This window comes from Hyla sarda, chromosome 2 (genome assembly GCF_029499605.1).
Source record: "Hyla sarda isolate aHylSar1 chromosome 2, aHylSar1.hap1, whole genome shotgun sequence".
Lineage (NCBI taxonomy): Eukaryota > Metazoa > Chordata > Amphibia > Anura > Hylidae > Hyla > Hyla sarda.
This window is the reverse complement of record NC_079190.1, coordinates 350,503,478-350,528,122: the sequence shown is the minus strand read 5'-3', so window position 1 is coordinate 350,528,122 and position 24,645 is coordinate 350,503,478. Positions and strand designations below refer to the sequence as shown.

Genomic DNA, 24,645 nt, shown 5'->3' with positions numbered 1-24,645 from the left:
GGTGGTAACGCAGCGCCCCGGGTCCGTGGAACCGACCGGGGCGCTGCAGTGAGGGAAGTGTAGCGAGCGCTCCGGGGAGGAGCGGGGACCCGGAGCGCTCGGCGTAACACACGTCACCATTGTGCTTTAAATATACATAAGCATCTGATATTAATAGAGTTAATCACTGATGACTCCCACAGTAGAAAGGTTGAACAGTTCACAAATTTCTGACTAAGCCCAATTTAACCTTTCTGACATCGATTTTGTCTCCTTCTCAGAAAGATTTACATGCATAATTTCCTTCCGCTAGTGGCATTGTCTTTTTTAATTAAAGCTTTTGAACACACGGAGGAGATTGAGAGAGGCTTAAATGTGAGCCCTCACAATCCTGCCAAGATCGGGCCACTTTTAGATTTACAGTCATATTTTAGGTTTATCATAAGGTCATTTATGGACAATTATTGGACGAAGGAGGAAAAAAAGGAAAATGGCAGAACAGAGTATTACAATCTTAGCAGCTTCAAATTTGACAAAAAAATCTTTACAGTAAACAATGTAATACTATAGATACAGTAGAAACCTCTTAGAGACGTCCCATCCATTTATCAATTAACCATGTACAGTCTACAAATAAACACAAGTACTCAAAAACAAACCCCAAATCTTGCAACCAGTGTATTATATATTCCATCAATTCCCTCTTCTTAGTTTCCATTATGGCTTCACTGTCGTCCTCTCTCATGGCTCACTTCAATGACTAGCATGGCTTCCTTCTCATCAGCTCCCAGCATGGCTTCCCTCTCCTAGGTTCCTAACATAGCCTTCCCTCCCATTCTCACTATGGCTATGTTGGTTTCCTCCAAATGTTGGCCTCTTACTTAACATGTAGTCTTAGGCTGTTATGACATCTTCTCTGTGCATAGACTATGACAGGTCATATATGCGACACGTGATCTTTACATAGGTAGTACAGTTTAACATAAGTGGTCAATGGACAGAATGAGAATTTACACTGGAATTTCCGGACGGGCGGTGTTTGAATGAGCGTATCCGAATTGTTGTCTATGGGGACGGGAATGCTGTCATTGCCCGCAGGATTTTAAGTCGAAATTATGCCCGGAGATTTAGCTTTAGACTATTTAAAGAGGATGACCAGAGAGGCCCTCTGAAACAGGCGGTCTTCACTGTATATAGAGAAAAGGCCTCTGAAAAAAAAATGAAAGAAGCAATCTGATTGGTTGCTATTGGCAACTGGCCAACTTTTCCTCTGCGCAAGTTTTGATAATCTCCCCCGATATCGGGGGAGATTTATCAAAACTTGTGCAGGGGAAAAGTTGACTAGTTGCCCATAGCAACCAATCAGATCGCTCCTTTCATTTCTTCAGAGGCCTTAAAAAAGAGAGGGGAATGGAGAGAGAAAGAGAGAAGAGGAACGGGGAGTGTGCACAGGATCGGGAAAATAGAAAGAGGAGATAGAAAAATAGAGAACGATAGACAAGGAGAAAGCATAAAAAGAGAAAAGCAAAAAAAAACACGGAAGGAAGGTTATTAGTTAAATAGTGTACACAACTAGTTCACACGTTACAATAAAAGAATAATAATAAAAAATAAAAAAAAACACAGATTTGCTGGTAACCTTGTTCCATACAATGTCCATTTACATAAACCTACACCCAATGTGTTTTTCAAAAATGGGAACCTTAGCATCAGTTTTGTTTTAAAATCTTAAATGGATAACTATGTAAATATGTGTCAGGCATTGGTTTAATCTCTATCCTATTTCTCTCTGTTGTAGGTATGGTGACATGGTACCCAAGACCATAGCTGGAAAGATCTTTGGCTCTATCTGCTCGCTGAGTGGGGTCCTTGTCATTGCACTGCCTGTCCCTGTTATTGTTTCAAATTTTAGCCGGATCTACCATCAGAATCAGAGAGCCGACAAGAGGCGAGCACAAAAGGTTAGTATTATAGTATTTTAGTGCCGGTGTTAAAGGGGTACTCCGGTGGAAAACATGTTTTCTAATCAACTGGTGACAGAAAGTTAAACAGATTTGTAAGTTACTTCTATATGAAAATCTTATTCCTTTCAGTACTTATTTGCTGCTGTTTGTTGTCAACAGTGTTCTCTACTGACACCTCTGTCCATGTCTGCTACTGTTCAGAGCAGGAGCGGTTTGCTATGGGTATTTGCGCCTACTCTGGACAGTACTGTGGTGAGACTGGAAAGAACTACACAACTTCCTCTGTAGTATACAGCAGCTGATAAGCATTGGAAGGCTTAAGATTTTAAATAGACGTAAGTTACAAATCTGTTTAACTTTTTGGCTTAAGATGATTTTAAAAAAAAAATCGCACTGGAGTACCCCTTTAATGACATTTTGCAATAAATTAAGTGCAGGTGACAACTGTAAACCTTCTGCCCCCAGCACTCAAGGGGGGAAATGGCTGTTTGACAACTGGAACCACTAGATAATAAGTAATGTGAGCTACACAACAGATCAAACACCAGGAGATGCCAGCTTAATATCATCTCTGCTTGCATAGCTTATTGGTTATCATCACAGATGGCTTATGACAGCAGATTACGGTCTTGTTCTGGCAATGTCTGACAAGAAAGCAGTGCGGTATTGTGCGTATAACCGATGAAACTTGTTGACTATGGACTGAAAGAAGTTGTCCAGCTTGCTGAGCCTTATTGCCTTCTGCATCTTGTCGACTGAAGGTTAAAATTTGGTGCACACAGCATTAGTCCATGAACTCTCCTAGCCTTAATATTTTATACTAGAAGTAATTGTTTAATGGAGCTGCATATGTCTTCCTGGGAATTATAAAACACAAAGAGAAAAAAAAACACAGCCGCACATCCACAATTTGTATTTTGATCTACTTGCTTCTCAGCATAAATTCAAAAACTAACATGTTGTTAGTATACATTATAATCAAAAAGTACAAGCCCACTCGCCAAGTCAAGGTCACCTATTTATAGTGGGTCCCTAACCTAACACTGGCGTAGTGCCGGGCGACGACCACCGCCCACCCGACAACATGCCCATAAGGTGAATGACCCAGTGGCCAGGCAGTCCCACTGCTGCCCGACCAAGCCCCTGGTTCTGGGCCACTCCACCCAACAGACAAAGCATCACAGTAACAATGATCGCCGCAGAGCACCACACCAGTGTGAACACTTACCATGTGCTCCCTGCCAGAGGGCTGGGAGAATGGTAGGAGGAAACCCTTATGCAGTCTCCTGCTAATTAAAAATGCCTGGCCCAAATGGGTGGAGTGGAGTGCTGGCCATGGAAGAAGGGAGAGACTACAAATGTACAACACAAAGAGAAAAAAAAAACACAGCCGCACATCCACAACTTATATTTTGATCTACTTGCTTCTCAGCATAAATTAAAAAACTAACAGGTTGCTTGTTCCTGGGATTTATTAGGTCCCATTATGCCAACTAAGATCCATCTGAACCAAACAGAAGGTAAAAACATGTTTGTTGATCACAACTGTTCGATACTTTAGCAGCAAAATGTACCAAATAACAAGGGTCATGTAGTCACGCAATAGTTCAAAGAACATAGCAAACCCATTTAGCACCTTTGGGATGAACCTCTTTACTCAGCTCAGTAACAGTCAATCCGGCACAAACTCTGTTACATGTAAAAGATGTATTTATCAGTTAAAGTGGTATTCCCTAGTCTTTTCCTATCCACACATTCTGGGCACAGTTTTCTTGGATTTCTTGGATCAGAAACGACTCCCAACCCCTGCTTAGTTCTCTATACTGGAAGTTTTCTTTCTTTGTTAAATAAAAATTTAAGATATAAAAAAGTTTCATACAAACATAGAACCCCCCCAATCCCCCAAACATACCTTAAAGGGGAACTCCGCCCCTAGACATCTTATCCCTTATCCAAAGGATCTCCCTGCTGCACCCGACATTTGTTTAGATCGTTGGGTGCAGTGACGGAGGCTTGTGACATCACTGCCATTCCTCGTGCGTGATATCACGGCCGCGCCACCTCAATGCAAGTCTATGGGAGGGGGCGTGGCGGTCGCCATGCCCCATCCCATAGATCTGTATTGAGGGGCCATGACGTCACGAGCGGGGTGTGACTGTGACCCTCCACCCTGCATCGCCAGTCATCCGTAACGGAGCGAAGTTCCCTTCCGTGCACCAGATGTCTGGGGTGCTGCAGCCGAGATCATGGGGGTCCCTAGTTGCTTGACCCTCGCGATCAGACATCTTATCCCCTATCCTTTGGATAGGGGATAAGATGTCTAGGGGAAGAGTATCCCTTTAACACAGGAAAAGAAGAACATCAGTAGGCAATACAGGCACTTCATGACACAAAACAGAAAAAGTAAGAAGCCACACATTTCAGAGTGGGAATTCTATTGCAACCCTACATCACCCAACCAATAAGGAGAAAGTTCTGAAAAAATCCAGTAGAAAAATCAATAAATGTCTGTAGCTTTGAGACCCCATAACACTGATTCAAGTTTAGTCAATAGCCAATTAATTAAGATGCAGTCACTATAATCAAAAATTAGGACTGTGAACCCCCCCCCCCCCAAGCGACAATCTTAGTACCAGGGACCCCACACAGAAGTAATTTTCTTTGATTATTTATGTTTCTTAGAAAATGCTTATGACTATGAAGATTACCTTGGTGAGAAATGTTGTGGCTGTAGGGGGAGTAGGGAAGATCCAATCTTGAGCAATTCATTTCCTCTCTAAATTTGAGTAATTTTCAAGTTGGTAAGGCACTGTTCACAAATCATGGCTTCTGTAATAAATGGAACCATGACAGTAGTGTTGGATCATAGTGTATGTCAATTTAATGAAACAAATAGTAATACATACACCCCTATTCTTTCTATTTAATCTGATGTGGTGACCTACGGTGTATGGCGGGACCATGGGGTGTAGCGGTGTAGGTGGTGGGGCCAGATGGTATTAACCCCTGGGGCAAAATGTTGTTGACCCCTAGTGTTCGTGATGCCAGTGTGGTTTTAGAGTTCCGGAACACCACACGCCTGGTTCTTCCACTATCCCAGTTGCTAGTAGTGAAATGAGAGTCCACAGCCAGAGTACCACCACCTGTCTGAGTATAATACAGATGGAATTATCTTCACAGCTAAGGCCAGATTTCCCAGAGAGGTGGCCAGGACCCGCAGCTTGCTGGACCAATATACTTGTAATTAACTCGAGATTGGACTTGACTTGATTATGTGCAGGACTTGACAAGTTTCAGTGACAGCAGACATAGACTTTTGACTTAGCTTGGTGGCCTTCCAGGTAGCTGATCACTAGCACTGAGATATCTGCCCTGGCTGGTTCTCAGAAAAGGAAGAGAGTGAATTATCATGGCCGCCCCTTTATATAGTGGGGGGCTGGACTAAAGCCCATTGGTCAAGCTGGTCGAAGGTTAAGCTGGTGCTCTCTGGGAAAACATATGACAACAAATCAGGTGACTGCATAACATAACATGTGACAGACTTACACCGGTCCTTTGTACTACCTATACATAAGGATACTGTCTGGGCATTAAAGTGATATACACAACATTCTGGAAACAACAGGGGGAAACCTTGCAGTGGAGCCCCCAGGTCACTGATGCTTTCAACCTGACAGGTCCTAAGGATAGTACAGAACCATGTCCTGTACTGGGACATCACACTGACAAAGCTCCTCATAGAGGCTCAGAATGTTAGTGTGAACACAGCCTTGGCCTGTCCAGCAATTTTTGCATGTTGATATATATTTTTTGACTATAGTGAAACCTCTGTGAGACAACCACCCAAAATTGCACAAAAAAGTGGTAGAGGCAATGGTCAGCATCTGGAGGTCCAGTGCTTGGAGACCACTGTTCTAGGGGGATGGCCTTCTCAAAGGAAACATGTGGAACTGGAAATCGACTACTGGTGTGGGTAAGGGGAAAGTCTTTTGGGGAGGTTTCACTGTATCATAAAAAATGTTTTATCTTCAATCAGATTGCAGTGTGCCCTGTAAAAGCGAGCAGCTGCTGAAGTGCTAATGCTGTAGTCAAGCAGATCCCTTGTGCAGATGGAGTAAGCTCCCTGCAACCGTACAGAGCTAAACCATATCTAGCACTAAAGATCCAGAATAAAGAATACTGATTAATGCCTGGGTGAAGAGTTCACCCTGACACTGGCATATCCTCCTATGTAAAACTGATACAAATAGTATTAACCCGCCCACAGCTGAAGAAAACTAATCTGCTAGTGGCCTCAATAAATCCTCTTTTCAGTGCAAGTGATACATGATTTGACCTTACTGTTAACGTCATAGTCAGTCATACGACAAGCAGTGGTATAAGTGACTATGACATTAAGATCATGGTCTTTTAATACATAATGGACATCTAAAACTTTACATTTCTATATTGACTGTATCTAATAAAAGAAGAATATGCAACAATGCTCACAGTATTATTGTTAACACTATGCAATAGCCAATTTATTCGCAGGATGACCAAGGTGGTTGCATGGGTGTGAACAGGGCCCAAGTCCTGCAGGAACATGTGGAAATGAGTTCCTGCAATTTTTTACACAGCAGGAACACTGTTCCTATTAGCAGGACCAGCCCTTGAGTGGAAATCTTGGGTGAGTTCCCACACTTTTTTCCTCAGGACTTAACCCCTGGGTTTGACTAATTTCTTTTTGGAGGGATAGGGGCCAACCCTGGGCAAACCAGGTGCCAATACTAGTGGGAGAAATGATCCTGTTCGAAACTCTCATCCCCAGAGGATCTGCTTTTTACCAAACAATAGGGTTAACAAAATTGGGCCAAGGGTGGCAAGAATAGTGCAGAAGAGGAAATCAGACCTTTCTCTCCTGTCGGCATATTGAGAGATATGTTTTCATTAAAGGGGTACTCGCCCCCTGAATGCAAGTCTCTGGGATCGGGGCGTGATACACTGACAAGTGTTACATACTGCCTATTTGATCCAGGGATCATGCAACTGGTCACCTAGATATATAGGTAATGCCTTTCCCCTAAATGGTTAAAAGAGCAACATTAGATCAATGTCTCATACAACTAAACTATATACAAATGAGGGTAACTCTCACCGCATTACCTACACATTTCTGCCATACATTTGATATGACATCATCAGGGGACAATCTGCAGTGTGAATAAAAGGTGAGTATACCACAAACTACCACATGAGAGAGATGGTCCAAATAGTAACAATAAGCTACCTCCTGCAGATCAATAAAAAAAAACTCAGTTATACAGCCTGTTCCAGCCAAATCGACTGAGCCTAAGCAGCTTGTGCTGATATACATGCCCTCCCCTAATAGTAGAATGACATAGTCGAAGATATGAGAAGTGAAATGGTAAAATTCTGGCTACACCCCTACAGTACTAAGTTGGATGCACCATAGTGAGAGGTACAAGTACAATAGACAGCTCTAACTAGAAGGAGCTCAAAGGCATCATGTCACAGTATGCATGCTCAGGGAACTCGAGCGTGCATATCTGTTAAATCAAGAGGAGGAAATATCCTGCAACGTGTTCTACCCATATGTAGCATAGTGTAAGACCATGGAATTCATTTCCTGTTGTCTTGTATGAAATGTACCTGGTGATCTAACGATACAGATTTTGGTCTGTAGTGTCTTGATTTTGAATTTTAAGATTTACCTATTATTGTCAGAAAAGTCTAAAATCAGGTAGAATATATTCCTTTTGTCAGATACTGTTTTCTTCTATACAATCCAGAAATGATCTGGTCCTCCACGGATAATAGTGGACCTGTGTTCCACTGCCATTGTGGTCCAATTGACCTGAATTGGTATAATGCAGTTTTGAATCCAACCTTATAGGTCAAACAATATACACTCAGGACAGCTTTTTATTCCTTGAATGTAAGAACTTTTCATTTACTCCCAACAATCGTAGACCTTGTAAATGGCATGGAATTGTAACATAAAGTATATTAAAATGTTGTGTAACATTATTTAGAAGCTTTATTTAGGCTGGGTTCACATTACTGTCAGACGGTCAGTATGCTACTATTGTCTTTAGTTTCATCAGATGAATATTATAATCTCCCTATGGAGTATAAAAGTATAAGTCTATGGAGTATATTGGGCATCAGTGGTGTTCATTGTTTACTGGGTCCAGCGCTGTCATTGTGGTATGCGTTATAATAGAAACTATGATGTTGGTGTTAACAGAGTTTTACATTTACACTTAAATCCCCTTTAAAATAAATACTAGGATAATGTTGATTTGTCTGTTGGTTCATATAATGGAGTTAATCCATCCTGGTCTGAACCGGCCTCACATTGCGCAATAACCACTGGCTGACCTATATAGTTTATCCATTTGGTTTCATACGTAATCTATATATATAAAACTCAACGTGTGTGTGTGAATGTATATATGTATGTATCTATATATATAAAACTCAACGTGTGTGTGTGAATGTATATATGTATGTATGTCTGTATATATGTATGTATGTATGTTCCACAAAAACGTCCAAACGGCTAAAGATATTAACATGAAACTTGGCACACATGTTACTTATATGTCAACAACGAACATAGGATAGGTAATTTAACCCTTACTCCCCCCCCCATTTGCCAGGGGTGGGGTTTATGTTTAAAGTCCCATACAAGTCTATGGGAAATATATGTTACTGCATAACTTCCAAATGGCTGGAGATATTTCGATAATACTTGGTCACATGTTACTTATATGTCCACTTAAAATATAGGATAGTTAATTTAACCCTTAACTACCCCCATTTGTGAGGGTCGAAGTTTTTGTTTAAAGTCCCATGCAAATCAATGGGAAATGTATGTTCCCACATAACTTCCGTACGGTTGGAGATATTTCAAAACCTGGTACACATATTACGGGTCGGGATATGAGGACGGGATGGGAGGTCGGGATAGGAGGTCGAGATTGGAAGTCGGGATAGGAGGACGGGATATGAGGTCGGGATATGAGGACGAGATAGGAGGTCGGGATAGGAGGACAGGTGGAAGGTTGGGATAGGAGGACGGGATATGAGGACGGGATAGGAGGTCGAGATAGGAGGATGGGATAGGAGGTCGAGATAGGAGGTAAAGATAGGAGGACGGGATAGGAGGACGGGATATGAGGACGGGATAGGAGGTCGAGATAGGAGGTCAAGATATGAGGACGGAATAGGAGGTCGAGATAGAAGGTCGAGATAGGAGGACGGGAAAGGAGGACAGGATAGGAGGTCGAGATAGGAGGTCGAGATAGGAGGTCGAGATAGGAGGACGGGATAGGAGGACGGGATAGGAGGTCGGGATAGGAGGTCAAGATAGGAGGTTGAGATAGGAGGTCAAAATAGGAGGAAGGGATAGGAGGATGGGATAGGAGGATGGGATAGGAGGACTGGATAGGAGGTCGAGATAGGAGGTCGAGATAGGAGGTTGAGATAGGAGGTCGGGATAGGAGGTCGGGATAGGAGGTCGGGATAGGAGGTAGGGATAGGAGGTCGAGATAGGAGGTTGAGATAGAAAGTTGAGATAGGGGTCGGGATAGGAGGTCGGGATAGGAGGTCAGGATAGGAGGTAGGGATAGGAGGTTGGGATAGGAGGTCGGGATATGAGGATGGGATATGGGGTTAGGATATGACAACAATATATGAGGACGGGATATGAAGTCAAAAGCTTCCTCCTTTGTTTATTTCCCTCCCCAACAAGGATTAGGAAGGAAAAACCGGGCAACACCGGTTACCCAGCTAGTGCTGAATAAAAGCTGAACAATAAGGTTACAGCTTGGTGTAGAATAACTAATAATAGGTTATAACAATGGTATGTAAGACTGAATAATGCCCAGCCTACAAGATTTAGCAATGCAGGTTGGTATGGAATAATTAATAGTGCCTGACCATTAAAGAGAATCTGTGTGTATTAGTGTACCAAAAAGAGTGACCTGGGAATTTTAGACCTGTTAGTTTAACCTCGCTTGTTTGTAAACTGTCTGAGGATTTTCTAAGAGATGCTATTTTGGAGTATCTTGATAAAAATAAATATATGGCTCCATATCAGCATGGCTTTATGAGGGATTGGTCCTGTCAAACTAACCTGATCAGCTTTTATGAGGAGGTGAGCTCCAGACTGGACCAGGGGGAATCGCTGGATGTCGTATATCTGGATTTTTCCAAAGCATTTGATATGGTGCCACATTAAATGTTGGTGCATAAAATGAGAGGGATTGGGCTGGGGGAGAATGTGTGTAAGTGGGTAAGTAACTAGCTCAGTGATGGGAACAGAGGGTGGTTATTAATGGTACTTATTCTGATTGGGTGACTGTTACTAGTGGGGTACCACAGGGGTCAATCTTGTGTCCTATTCTTTTTAATATATTTATTAATGACTTTGTAGAGAGATTGTATAGTAAAATTTCAATCTTTAAAGATGATACCAAACTCTGTAAAGTGGGTAACACAAGAGAGGACAGTGCACTTGTACAAATGGATCTGGATAGGTTGAAGTTTTGGGCTGGGAAGTGGCAGATGAGGTTCAACACTGATAAATGTAAGGTAATGCACATGGGGAGGAAATATTTAGGCTGGGAGTATGTGTTAAATGAGAAAGCACTGGGGCGACTGACATGGAAAAGGAGTATTAGTTAATAGTAAATTTTATTGTAGCAGACAGTGTCAGGCAGTTGCTGCCAGGGCAAATAAAATCATAGGGTGCATGATAGAATACATACACATAGAATACTGTGTACAGTACTGGGCACCAGTGTACAAGAAAGATATAGTGAAGCTGGAGAGAGTTCAGAGACGGGCAACCAGAGTAATACGGGGAATGGGAGGACTACAGTACCCAGAAAGATGATCAGAATTAGGGTTATTTAGTTTAGAAAAAAGGAGACTTAGGGGCGACCTAATAAGTATGTATAAATATATCAGGGGGCAGTACAGAGATCTCTCCCATGACCTATTTATGCCCAGGACTGTATCTATAACAAGGGGGCATCCTCTACATATTGAGGAAAGAAGGCTTCTACACCAGCACAGACGGGGGTTCTTTACTGTAAGAGCAGTGAGACTATGGAACTCTCTGCCAGAGGAGGTGGTCATGGTGAAGTTCAAAAGAGGCCTGGATGTGTTTCTGGAGAGTAACATTACAGGTTATGGAAACTAGATCTATAAGGACAGAACGATGATCCAGGTATTTATTGTTGTTGCTATATTTGGAGTCGGGAAGGAATTGTCTTCCTCTGAATCAACTTGGTAGAGACACATTAGAGATAAATGTTGAACTTGATGGACTCATGTCATTTTTCAACCTTATGAACTATGTTACTATTTTACCAATAGATAGAGCTGTCAATCACTGAGTAGGACCGCCCACATGACTACTTAGCTCAGAATGGACTCAAGATTTACATGAATAAATGACAAGATATCCTTAAACTTTTCTCACAAAACTATATATCAATCTGCTCAGCTCATCCGGCTCTATAATATGATACCTGCAGACAGGACTGTATTTTCACTGTGACAGGTTACTTTAAATGGTAAAATATTGCTTCTGAAAAAGCACCGCTAAGATATTCTGTCTAAGTCTGACACCTCAGGCAAAGTGGCAATACACAATAATACCCAAACTGACCCAGAAAAAAAAAGGAAAAACTATTAAACATCTTTAATTCCATCTACACTCACATCAATATTAGATTATGGTTGGTTTGTAAATTCACTTCACTTTACCGGCGGCAAAATCCATGGTAGTCTTTTCAGGCAGGAATAGTTTAGTAAGGCATTTTAGTCTGACTGTGAGAAAATATTTTTTCCCACCTTTTTTTTTACACTTGAGTGATATATTAAACATATTATTATGATTTTTTTTTCTTTTTTTGCTCTGGGTTCACCCACTGCTTTCTTGCATTAAATCTCCCCACTGGTTTTTACTTATGCAAAATTACTGTATACAACACAGACAGCAATAGTAATCTGCTGCTCAATAGCGGCTCAATACATTAACAGTAGCCCCCCATGAGACACGAAAACTATGACAGTGTAAAGGCTAAAGCCCTGGATATGAATGTAAATAGCCAGCAATGAACAATATTGAAGCTAAGCAGAGATTTCCCCGAACTCTTCTGTGAGCGGGAGAGATTGACTTTAATTAAGAATTTGCATTAAATACATAAAAGGCAAAGCCGATACATAATTCCTCCTATGGATTCATAGCAAAAAGTCTCTGATCTCTATGAACTGTCCCATAGCGGTAAGTGGTTAAATAGACCACAGGTTCTTCTTAAATAAGATTATATAAAAGAAAATATATAGGCCCCCAAATATTCCCTACTCAGAATATGACTGCCCATAGCTTCTTTTTTCTTCTTATATTTATGATTAACCCCTTAAGGACCGGAGGTTTTTCCGTTTTTGCATTTTCGTTTTTTGCTCCTTGCCTTTAAAAAATCATAACTCTTTCAAATTTACACCTAAAAATCCATATGATGGCTTATTTTTTGCGCCACCAATTCTACTTTGTAATGACGTCAGTCATTTTGCCCAAAAATCTATGGTGAAGCGGGGAAAAAAATCATTGTGCGACAAAATTTTAAAAAAAACGCTGTTTTGTAACTTTTGGGGGCTTCCGTTTCTACGTAGTACATTTTTCGGTAAAAATGACACCTGATATGTATTCTGTAGGTCCATACGATTAAAATGATACCCTACTTATATAGGTTTGATTTTGTCGGACTTCTGGAAAAAATCATAACTACATGCAGGAAAATTAATACGTTTAAAATTGTCATCTTCTGACCCCTATAACTTTTTTATTTTTCCGTGTATGGGGCGGTATGAGGGCTCATTTTTTGCGCCGTGATCTGAAGTTTTTAACGGTACCATTTTTGCATTGATAGGACTTATTGATCGCTTTTTATTCATTTTTTCATGATATAAAAAGTGACCAAAAATGCACTATTTTGGACTTTGGAATTTTTTTGCGCGCACGCCATTGACCGTGCGGTTTAATTAACGATATATTTTTATAATTCGGACATTTCCGCACGCGGCGATACCATTTATGTTTATTTTTATTTTTATTTACACTGTGTTTTTTCTTTTATGGGAAAAGGGGGGTGATTCAAACTTTTAATAGGGAAGGGGTTAAATGATGTTTATTCACTTTTTTTTTGCACTTTTTTTTTGCAGTGTTATAGGTCCCATAGGGACCTATAACACTGCACACACTGATCTTTTACATTGATCACTGGTTTCTCATAAGAAACCAGTGATCGATGATTCTGCCGCATGACTGCTCATGCCTGGATCTCAGGCACTGAGCAGTCATTCGGCGATCGGACAGCGAGGAGGCAGGTAGGGGCCCTCCCGCTGTCCTGTCAGCTGTTCGGGATGCCGCGATTTCACCGCGGCTATCCCGAACAGCCCACTGAGCTAGCCGGCATGCTTTCGGTTTCACTTTAGACGCGGCGTTCAACTTTGAACGCCGCGTCTAAAGGGTTAATAGCGCGCGGCACAGCGATCAATGCCGCGCGCTATTAGCCACGCCGTGGCCCCGCGTTATAGATCGGGAGTGGACACATGACGTTCCAGTACGTCATGTGTCCTTAAGGGGTTAAAGGGGTACTCCAGTGGAAAACTTTTTTTTTTTTAAATCAGCTTGTGCCAGAAAATTACTGCTATTTAAAAATCTTAATCCTTCCAGTACTTATCAGCTGCTGTATAATACAGCAGGAAGTTCATTAATTTTTTTAATTTCTTTTCTGTCTGTCCACGGTGCTTTCTGCTGACACCTCTGTCCATGTCAGGAACTGTCCAGAGCAGGAACAATTCCACATAGCAAACCTCTCCTGCTCTGGACTACACAACTTCCTCTGTATTATACAGCATCTGATAAGTACTGGAAGGATTAAGATTTTTTAATAGAAGTAATTTACAAATTTATTTAACTTTCTTGCACCAGCTGATTAAAAAAAAAAGTTTTCCACCAGAGTACGGTACTCCATTAAGTTCAAGGGTTGTACATTCCTGGACTGCTGTATACAAACTATACATGAAGAAACTACTACCATACAAACAGTGGAGCTGGACACACTAATACCACCGAGCAATACATTATAAATATTCCGAACGTTGGGGCAGCAGAGTACCCATTCAAAGATAAAAGTCCATCATATGAGAAATAGTATGGGTCTATTTGACTGTTAGTATTTCAGAGGATAGTTGCCTTAAAGGGGTATTCCTCCCCTAGACATCTTATCCCCTATCCAAAGGATAGGGGATTAGATGTCTGATCGGGCGGACTCCGCTGGGGACCCCCGTGATCTCAGCTGCGGCACCCCACCGTCACCACTGCACAGAGCGAACTCGCTCTGTGCGTAATGAAGGGCAATACAGAGGCTGGAGCATCGTAACATCACGGCTCTGCCGGCTGCCATGTCCGTTCCCATAGACCTGTATTGAGGGGGCGGAACGTGACGTCACGAGGGGACAGAGCCGTGATGTTACGATGCTCCGGCCCCTGTATCGCCCGTCATTACGCACAGAACGAGTTCCCTCTGTGCAGTGGTGACGGTGGGGTGCCGCAGCTGAGATCAAGGGGGTCCCCGGCGGTGGGACCCCCGCAATCAGACATCTTATCCCCTATCGTTTGGATAGGGGATAAGATGTCTAGGGGCGGAGTACCCCTTTAAAGTATCCATAGTCAGTCATGATATCACGTCAAAATATAAAAAATTTATGTCACAGCATGCCTCTTATCTGTCCTGGGGTAAGCAGATCTTGTTGTTTATGATGGGGGATTGGTACATGCACCATGATCCAGGTCTTGCACTAAGAGTACATAATATAGAGTTTTTCGAATATTGTGAAGGCCTCCAAATATGTAGCTACTGAAGAAAGAGCTCATGGAGCCTCAGAAACCCTTATTGAGAACTATATAATATATAAGTTAATAAGCAGCAAAACTGCTGTGCTACCATGTCAGTAGGCAACACCAGAGGGTGTAACCTGATTTGTAGGCCTCTATAATATTAGGTAAACTCTTTATATAATGCAATACGTGAATATACACAATGATCAGGGCCGGAAGCCCTAGCTTTGTTTACTGTGTAGTGGTGGTGATAGGTTACTGAACCTTAGCTCCCATTTAAGGAATAACCCCGTTCACTGTGTATATGCCAGAGCCGCGGCTATATCGAGCAACTGATCAACCAGGTGTTTACCCCTTCCGAGCAGACATTAAAGGGGTAGTCCAGTGGGGAAAAACGTATCCCCTATCCTAAGGATAGGGGATAAGTTTGAGATCGCGGGGGTCCAACCGCTGGGGCCTCCTGCGATCTCTCTGTATAGGGGCCAGGCTCTCCGGCCAGATAGCGGGTGTCGAAACCCGCAGGAAGCGGCGGACGACACGCCCCCTCAATACATCTCTATGGCAGAGCCGGAGATTGCCGAAGGCAGCACTTCGGCTCTGCCATAGAGTTGTATTGAGGGGGCGTGTTGGCCGCCGCTTCGTGCTGAGGTCAACACGCCCCCTTCCCGCGGGCTGTCGGGGCTCCATACAGGAGATTGCAGGGGGCCCCAGCGGTCGGACCACCGCGATCTCAAACTTATCCCCTATCCTTAGGATAGGGGATAAGTTGTTCACCACTGGACTACTCCTTTAATGGACTATAGGCCATCAATGTAAAATGACAAAAAAAAACCTCTTTAAAGTAAAAACACATGGTTGAAATATAAGAAAGTGCTTGTTATCTATGCTCTTTTCCATGAACCCTTGCGTATGAAATGTTTGTGAATAAAAAAAAAAAAAAAAAAACACTTATATCATCAATTCCACTCAATGCGATGAGTGGATAACCTGCTATACACAGCAAAACTGGCATCTGAACTACAGAAGAAAGGAAGGTTGAGCTTATTGTGTCTGCTCTGTTGGCTGGTGTGAGAGCTGCAATATTCCAACCATTTTTATATGAATAATTACATAAAATGTACAACAGCACCAAAATAAAAAAAAGAAAAGGTTTATAGAAAAATCCTGCTTTAAAGGAGAACTCCCATTTCTAAAAATGTATCCCCCCTCCTAAGGAGAGGGGATAAGTGTCAGATCGCAGACAGCGCCCCGGCTCTCCTCCATAATGGGGCGTGTAACCCACAGCACAAAGCTTCAGCCAACATCCCCCCCCCCCCCCCCCTTCATGCTGCTCTATGTACTATATATCCTACGCTGGTATGATAGTAGCCGACAGTAGTGTATCTAGAATATACAACAACAAATGTGACTCATCTGCAGCCGCACCCATTAAAAGGTCTTAATCCTACCAGTACTTATCAGCTGATGAAGTTAAGTTGTTCTTTTCTGACTGACCACAGTGCTCTCTGCTGACACCTCTGTCTGTGCCAGGAACTGTTCAGAGTAGTAGCAAATCCCCATAGCAAACCTCTCCTGTTCTGGATAGTTTCTGACACAGACAGAGGTGTCAGCAGAGAGCACTGTGATCAGACAGAAAAAAAAAACTTCAGCAGCTCATAAGTACTGTAGGATTAAGATTTTTTTATAGAAATAATTTACAAATCTGTTAAACTTTCTGGAGCCAGTTGATATGAAAAAAAAATGTTTTCACCGGAGTACCCCTTTAAGCTTTTTCCCTTCTATCTTGCATATGATGGCACAAGATACAATGTTTTCTCATATAAAAACATCATGTGAAACCAGGGGCATATGGAGGTAAATAAGGTCCATAGAAGTCTATGGGTGCCTTTGAATGGTCCCATGCAACTTAAATATTGTAAAGGACACTTGTCTGAATTAGGCCTAAAATGTGACCCATTATTCTTAAGAATATTTCTTAAAGGGGTACTCCACTCCCCAGTGTTCGGCGGTCAAGTTTAGTTCCAAGTGCTGGTAGCGGGCTTCGGGGGCCATGCCCCCTCGTCACGCCCCCTCCCATAGACTTGTATTGAGGGGGCAGGGCGTGACGCCATGAGGGGGCGGGGCAACCCCCAAAGCCCACACCCAGCGTTCGTAACTAAATGTTTAGAATGCTGAGGAGTGGAGTTCTCCTTTTAAAGAGCAGTTGGCTGCTGTTACTCAGCAGGGTTGTATTTTTATTGCAGAATCAATCGCAGATGCCAATTTAAATACTCCAGCCGTGAATTTTTAGAAAATTTGCCAGATAGAAGAGCAATATAACTGCAGCGTTTTCAGGAGCCGCTCATTACTTTCCATTCTTGGAAGAATGACAGCAGAGAATATTTACCTCCACAATTCCAACACTTTGCTTCCTCTTAGAATCCAAATGTAATTAACTAATAATAATTAGAGGGGAACAAGCGCAGTTCTGCACGAGCTCTCCAAAAGATTACATTATAAAATGTGTCCAAATAGAATTACGACAGGTTCACGTATTTACAGAAGAATACAAAGAGAGCCGGCTTCTCTCCAATACAAGCGACAGACAGGACTCGGAGCTTTTGATTAGGCAAATTACAAGTCCACTATCTGCAATGAAGGATCTGTGCTGAAAGGAAGCGGTACTGTTTGATGCTTGTGCTGCTTCATTCATTCTATCAGATACAGGGGAGTGTGCGGAAACTGGAGAACATTATCGCACCAGCCTCTTCCTTCATTCACTATGATACAATTTCTTTTAGTCATTGACAAAAGACTTTAACTTTAATTCTTTATTTCTTGATGCTTATGTACAGTGACCCCTCAACCTACGATGGCCCCGACATACGATCATTTCAACATGCGATGGTCTCTCAGAGGCCTTCGCATGTTGAAGGCCGCATCAACATACGATGCTTTTGTATGTCGGGGCCATCGCATAAACGGCTACCCCCCAGCGCTGACTGCTTCAGCTGCCACCGGATAGCCGTTTACGTGCCCCATGTGGTCCGCTGACGATCACTTACCTGTCCTCGGGGCTCCGGCGTGTCCTCTTCGGGATCCTCTGCATCGTCGGCGCTCTCCATCGACGTCATCACGTCGCTGCGCACGCCGTTCCGTCATCCAATAGGAGTGGCGTGCGTAGCAACGCGATGGCAGTGACGGAGAGCGCGGATGCCGGGGAAGAAGAGGCCTTACCGGAGCGTAGGGGACAACCCGGGGACGCAGCAACAGCAATGGACGGCGACATCCCGGGCAGCGGTGACGAGCGGTGACGGTCCGGAGCGGCGGGGACAGGTGAGTACAACTTCCTCTAACAGTGGTCTACAACCTGCGGACCTCCAGATGTTGCAAAACACATCTGGAAGTCCGCAGTTTGTAGACCACTGTCCTATACTTTACATTGCACCGATCCCTCAACATGCGATGGTTTCAACAAACGATGGTCCGTTTGGAACGGATTACCATCGTATGTTGAGGGACCACTGTATTTGCACAGGACTTGTTACTATTATAATAATCACTTTCTATCCTCATTGGGGCTCACAATCTAACTTCCCTATCTCACACATACACATTATGGCCAATTTCATGGTTAGCCCATATCAGTATGTATCCAAGACTCCAATGCTATAAGGTAACAGAGCAAACCACTAAACAGCAGTCATTGCAACCATTCTAAAGCTGACAGTGGAGAGGATTATTTGCCGCTAGGATTTGTCACGTTTTTTGAGAGATTTCATATATAATCTATTACTAATCCTTATTGAGAATATGAACAATATGTGAAATAATAGAAACATAACGGCATCCAGAAAGCAATATAAAACAATCTCTCTACAGCTTCAGGTAGAATCATAAAATCCCAAACTTTCTTTAGGCAGTATGTAAAAAGAAAAAAATTATATCAATCAATAACCCCCAAATAGTTTAGTCATTTTGATATACTGTATATCAATTGCAACTTTTTGGAGCCCTGATTTTTGTTTCTACCTTTACAAATCCGAGTCCATTAAAAAAAAAAAAAAGATGTTTTGTGACTATAAAGATTGAAGGAAGCCATGTGATATTATGATGACAATGGATATTATGGTGACAATGGATATTATGGTGACCACGGATATTATGGTGACCACGGATATTATGGTGACAATGGATATTATGGTGACAATGGATATTATGATGACAATGGATATTATGGTGACCACGGATATTATGATGACAATGGATATTATGATGACAATGGATATTATGGTGACCATGGATATTATGATGACAATGGATATTATGATGACAATGGATATTATGGTGACCATGGATATTATGATGACAATGGATATTATGGTGACCACGGATATTATGGTGACCACGAATATTATGATGACAATGGATATTATGATGACAATGGATATTATGATGACAATGGATATTATGGTGACCATGGATATTATGATGACAATGGATATTATGGTGACCACGGATATTATGGTGACCACGGATATTATGGTGACCACGAATATTATGATGACAATGGATATTATGATGACAATGGATATTATGATGACAATGGATATTATGGTGACCATGGATATTATGATGACAATGGATATTATGGTGACCACGGATATTATGGTGACCACGGATATTATGGTGACCACGGATATTATGATGACAATGGATATTATGATGACAATGGATATTATGGTGACCATGGATATTATGGTGACAATGTTTTTTTTCTTCTTGTACAGAAAGCTAGACTTGCCAGGATAAAGGTGGCCAAGACAGGAACTTCATCGGCCTATCTGCACAGTAAAAGAAATGGCCTACTGAATGAGGCGCTGGAAATGGTGGTATGTACAGTTACTGTTTCACATAGTTAACCCTTTCAGCACTGAGCGTTTTTCCTTTTTTGCACTTTCGTTTTTTTTCCTCCTTACCTTTTAAAAATGATAACCCTTTCAATTTTGCACCTACAGACCCATATGGTGCACCACCGATTGCACTTTGTAATGACATCAGTCATTTTACTAAAAAAAATGAAGGGCAAAACCCCCCCAAAAAATATTTGTGGGACAAAATAAAAACAAAAAAAAACACCATTTTGTAACTTTTGGAGGCTTCCGTTTCTATATAGTTTTTCGGTAAAAATTACACCTTATTTTTATTCTGTAGGTCCATACAATTAACATGATACCCTAATTATATAGGTTTAATTTTGTTTTACTTCTAGTAAAAATCACAACTACATGCAGGAAAATTAATACGTCTAAAAATTTCCTATTCTGGCCCCTATAACTTTTTTATTTTTTTCCTCATATGGGGCGGGATGAGGGCAAATTTTTTTATCTGTACCATTTTTGTTTTAATGGAACTTTTTGATCGCCTTTTATTCATTTTTTTATGGTATAAAAAGGGACCAAAAATACGCTATTTTGGACATTGGAATTTTTTTACGTGTACGCCATTGACCATGGGGTTTAATTAACATATATATATATATATATATATATATATATATATATATTATTTTTTTTTTTTTTTTTTTTTAATATATATATATATATATATATATATATATATATATATATATATATATATATATTGGACATTTATACATGTGGTGAAACCACATATGTCTATATTTATTTTTATTTACATAGTTTTTTTTTATGGGAAAGGGGGGTGATTCAAACTTTTATTAGGGAAGGGGTAAATCACATTTATTAACTTTTTTTAACACTTTTTTTTATAGTCCAATAGGGGACTATAACATGTTTTTTGGTGCTTGATTGCTACAGCCTGGATCACAGGCATGGAGCAATCAATCACCGATTGGACACCGAGGAGGAAGGTAGAGACCCTCCTTGTGTGTCCGCGATTTCACTGCGGTGGTCCCGATCAGCCCGGCGGCAATCAACTTTGATCACCGTGTCTAAGGGGATAAAACCGGACATCACCGCAATCGGTGATGTCTGGTATTAGCCACTGGTTCCCGCCGTTGCTAGCCGCCGGGACCGACCCGATATGACAAGGGTCAGCCCGTGACCTCTCGTTATATCGCGGGAGCGGGCACACAGGTACGCCCTTTGTCCTTAACAGGTTAAATGACACTTAAAAGTGCTACTTTTAAAAAGTATATTATTTTAAGTGAATGTATCAGTAGATATATAGTCACATTAGTCTGGGATTCATAAAAAATCTGATAAAAAAGATAAAAGATAAAAAACAGACAAGGTTGCACATCTACAACATGCACAGTGATGTAAGGCTTCTCAGCTAAATTTATTAAACTAACAGGTAGTTAGTGCACTTAATGATCATGAAATGTAAGCCCGCCAGCCACGTCATGGCCACCTGTAAGTAGCGGGTCCCTAACATCCCTAGCATAAAATGTTGCTTCACTGAGCAGCAACCACCACCGCAACACTAGTGCCCACAGGGGGAACGGCCCACTGGAAGAGCCCCAATGCCGCCCGAAGCATTCCCTGGGTCACGCCCCCACAGACACAGCGCCACAGAAGCAATGGACGCCGCACAGCATGGCACCAGGGTAAACAGGTGACAAAGCTCACTTACCATGTGCTCCCTGTAAAAGACTGGGAGACTGCCAGAAAGAATAGGGCCATTTGCAGGTTCCTGTGAATTAATACAGGCCTGGGGGGAGGGTGAGGGGCAGAGTGCTGATCAAGTAAAAACAAAAAAAAGAGGGGGATAGAAAACACAATGTGAATCGCGCAACTCGCTCTATAGAGTTTTAAAAAGTATATAATTTTAAATGTATGTATCAGTAGATATATAGTCATTTTAGTCTGGGATATCTACAAGGTATGATCATAGGGTTTTTCCAATCACCTATCCCAGACATAGATAACAAGTGTCTGATCAGTTCAGGTCTGACTGCTGGGACCTCCAACCAAACATAAGGAGAGGGATCTTGCATCCCCCTATTTAAATTGAGAGGTGGATTGACACTGCATTCACTCATTATAGGAGTTCCTAAAAATACCCAAGTGCTGTACTCAGCATAATTATAAATTTAAAGGGGAAATGGCATACAGGCAGGTAACGGTTTCCCTCCAGTCACCAGTATAGCGTGTAGGCAAGAGCCATCAGTACTGGTGTTTGTATGATGGGTATTGGTACGCAGGTATTAACCCTTAAAGGTGCTAACTCTCAGATTTGCCATGCAGAACTCAGTCTGTGATACCAGAAGGTGATGGCCATTGTGTGCACTGTAGTTTTTTTTCCCCCATTCTTTCCCAATATCTAGTGTGGTTTAAAATACTTCCCAATAACATTATCTGGCTGTTTAAGTGTTCATGGAGCTAGGATTTTTTTCATCCACCATAAAAATATATTTTTTTAAGTGTACCTGTCATTTGTGAATACTTTTTATTTGTAATAAATGTTTGTTAAAAAAATGTGTATATTTTTAGGTAAAAAATAGTTGTCCCTTCAGCTATTGCCTGTGTGTCTGTGCAGAGACCTGAGGACAAGCAGAGCTCTGTGCATTCTCCTGGCTTGTCAATCATCCTGTTGTGTTTGCTGGAAGCGTGTCACAGAGCATCACTGCACAGAGCCCTGCTTGTCCTCACTGCACAAAGCCCTGCTTGTCCTCACTGCACAGAGACCTGCTTGTCCTCAGGTGTACAGAGCCCTGCTTGTCCTCAGTGTACAGAGCCCTGCTTGTCCTCAGGTGTACAGAGCCCTGCTTGTCCTCAGTGTACAGATCCCTGCTTGTCTTCAGGTGTACAGAGCCCTGCTTGTCCTCAGTGTACAGAGCCCTGCTTGTCCTCAGGTGTACAGAGCCCTGCTTGTTCTCAGTGTACAGAGCCCTGCTTGTCCTCAGGTGTACAGAGCCCTGCTTGTCCTCAGTGTACAGATCCCTGCTTGTCCTCAGGTGTACAGAGCCCAGCTTGTCCTCAGGTGTACAGAGCCCAGCTTGTCCTCAGTGTACAGAGCCCTGCTTGTCCTTAGTGTACAGAGTCCTGCTTGTCCTCAATGTACAAAGCCCTGCTTGTCCTCACTGCACAGAGCCCTGCTTGTCCTCACTGCACAGTGCCCTGCTTGTCCTCACTGCACAAAACCCTGCTTGTCCTCACTGCACAGAGCCCTGTTTGTACTCAGTGTACAGAGCCCTGCTTGTCATCAGTGTACAGAGCCCTGCTTCTCCTCAGTGTACAGAGCCCTGCTTGTCCTCACTGCACAGAGCCCTGCTTGTCCTCACTGCACAGAGCCCTGCTTGTCCTCAGTGTACAGAGCCCTGCTTATCTTTAGTATACAGAGCCCCACTTGTCCTCAGTGTACAGAGCCCTGCTTATCTTTAGTGTACAGAGCCCCGCTTGTCCTCAGTGTACAGAGCCCTGCTTGTCCTCACTGCACAGAGCCCTGCTTTCCCTCAGTGTACAGAGCCCTGCTTGTCCTCAGTGTACAGAGCCCTGCTTGTCCTCAGTGTAAAGAGCCCTGCTTGTCCTCAGTGTACAGAGCCCTGCTTGTCCTCAGTGTACAGAGCCCTGCTTGTCCTCACTGCACAGAGCCCTGCTTGTCCTCACTGCACAGAGCCCTGCTTGTCCTCAGTGTACAGAGCCCTGCTTGTCCTCAGTGTACAGAGCCCTGCTTGTCCTCAGTGTACAGAACCCTGCTTATCTTTAGTGTACAGAGCCCCGCTTGTCCTCAGTGTACAGAGCCCTGCTTGTCCTCACTGCACAGAGCCCTGCATGTCCTCCCACACTTCCTGTATCTTGTCTCTGCACACAGGCCATAGCTGCAGGGACAATACAGCATTTTGAACCCAAAAATATACACATTTGTACCCAATGTAAATTACAAATATACATATAATGTTATTATGTGCATTATATAAAACGTTTTTGCAAATGACAGGTACACTTTAAGTAACTAAACACCCTGGCCAAGGTAAAGTAGCTGGTTGCCAGCATCCATAAGAGCCAGAACCTGGGGCACATGCCCTGCTAACCCCCAGCTATACCCATGGATGCCCGTATCCCCACACTGACCACATATTCACACATCTGCATAGCAAGGTTTCACTTTATCACACTTATCTTTACACTGCAAAGTCTCATGGAAATTAATTGATTAATTGAAAGTAATGAGACACAGTGAGCAACAATAAATAAGGAAACATAGCGCTGCCAATTGGGAAAAACTGGCAAAAGAGAAGGATGAACAATGCACCTCCTCCCTGGTGAGCAGGGATTATAGATGCAAAGTGGGTGTTTAATTCAGCATTTGCAGTAGATATGCAACAGGTGTAGAATCTACAACAACAGCATATTTCCCATCATTTTATCAGTCTTTAAACATAAGACCAGATCCCATCACCGGAGACTGCAGAATTTCTTTCTGAACGCATTTCCAAAACAATTTGAGATTTAATTAAAAATCTATCCAGTATCTACAATGAAATAAACAATATAATAGACCTCCTAGGACCGTTTAGTGTAGATTGTTAAGAAAGCCAAGTTTTCCTCCACTGCTATAGGATGTCCAGTAATGGCGGTACATTAACCTGCCAGTCTTTCCTCCATACGTTGGATCCAACACTCCAGAGTGTCATTTTTTTCTTTAGATTCTGTTTCAGAGTAAGGAGGTTTTGAAAAACCTCTTGGTTTCTGTAGTGGTTCTGCACGTTCTCAATAGCCACCTGTGAAATATGCAGGCTAAAAATATATTACCGCCATCACAATAACCTTTACATTGGGATTCTACAGCTTTATCAGCCATTTCTAATAGGAA

General features: G+C 42.3%; 1 protein-coding gene across 3 annotated transcripts in view; it reads left to right on the top strand.

Annotated features, from left to right (window-relative positions):
• The window catches only part of KCND3 (potassium voltage-gated channel subfamily D member 3), a 453,762-nt gene that overhangs the window by 394,619 nt on the left and 34,498 nt on the right, over positions 1–24,645 (top strand). For all 3 annotated transcript variants that reach the window (XM_056558281.1, XM_056558279.1, XM_056558280.1), the window contains 2 exons: positions 1,778–1,940; positions 19,635–19,736. In XM_056558281.1, coding sequence (XP_056414256.1) covers positions 1,778–1,940; positions 19,635–19,736 — 265 coding nt within the window. The remainder of the gene's footprint in view (positions 1–1,777; positions 1,941–19,634; positions 19,737–24,645) is intronic.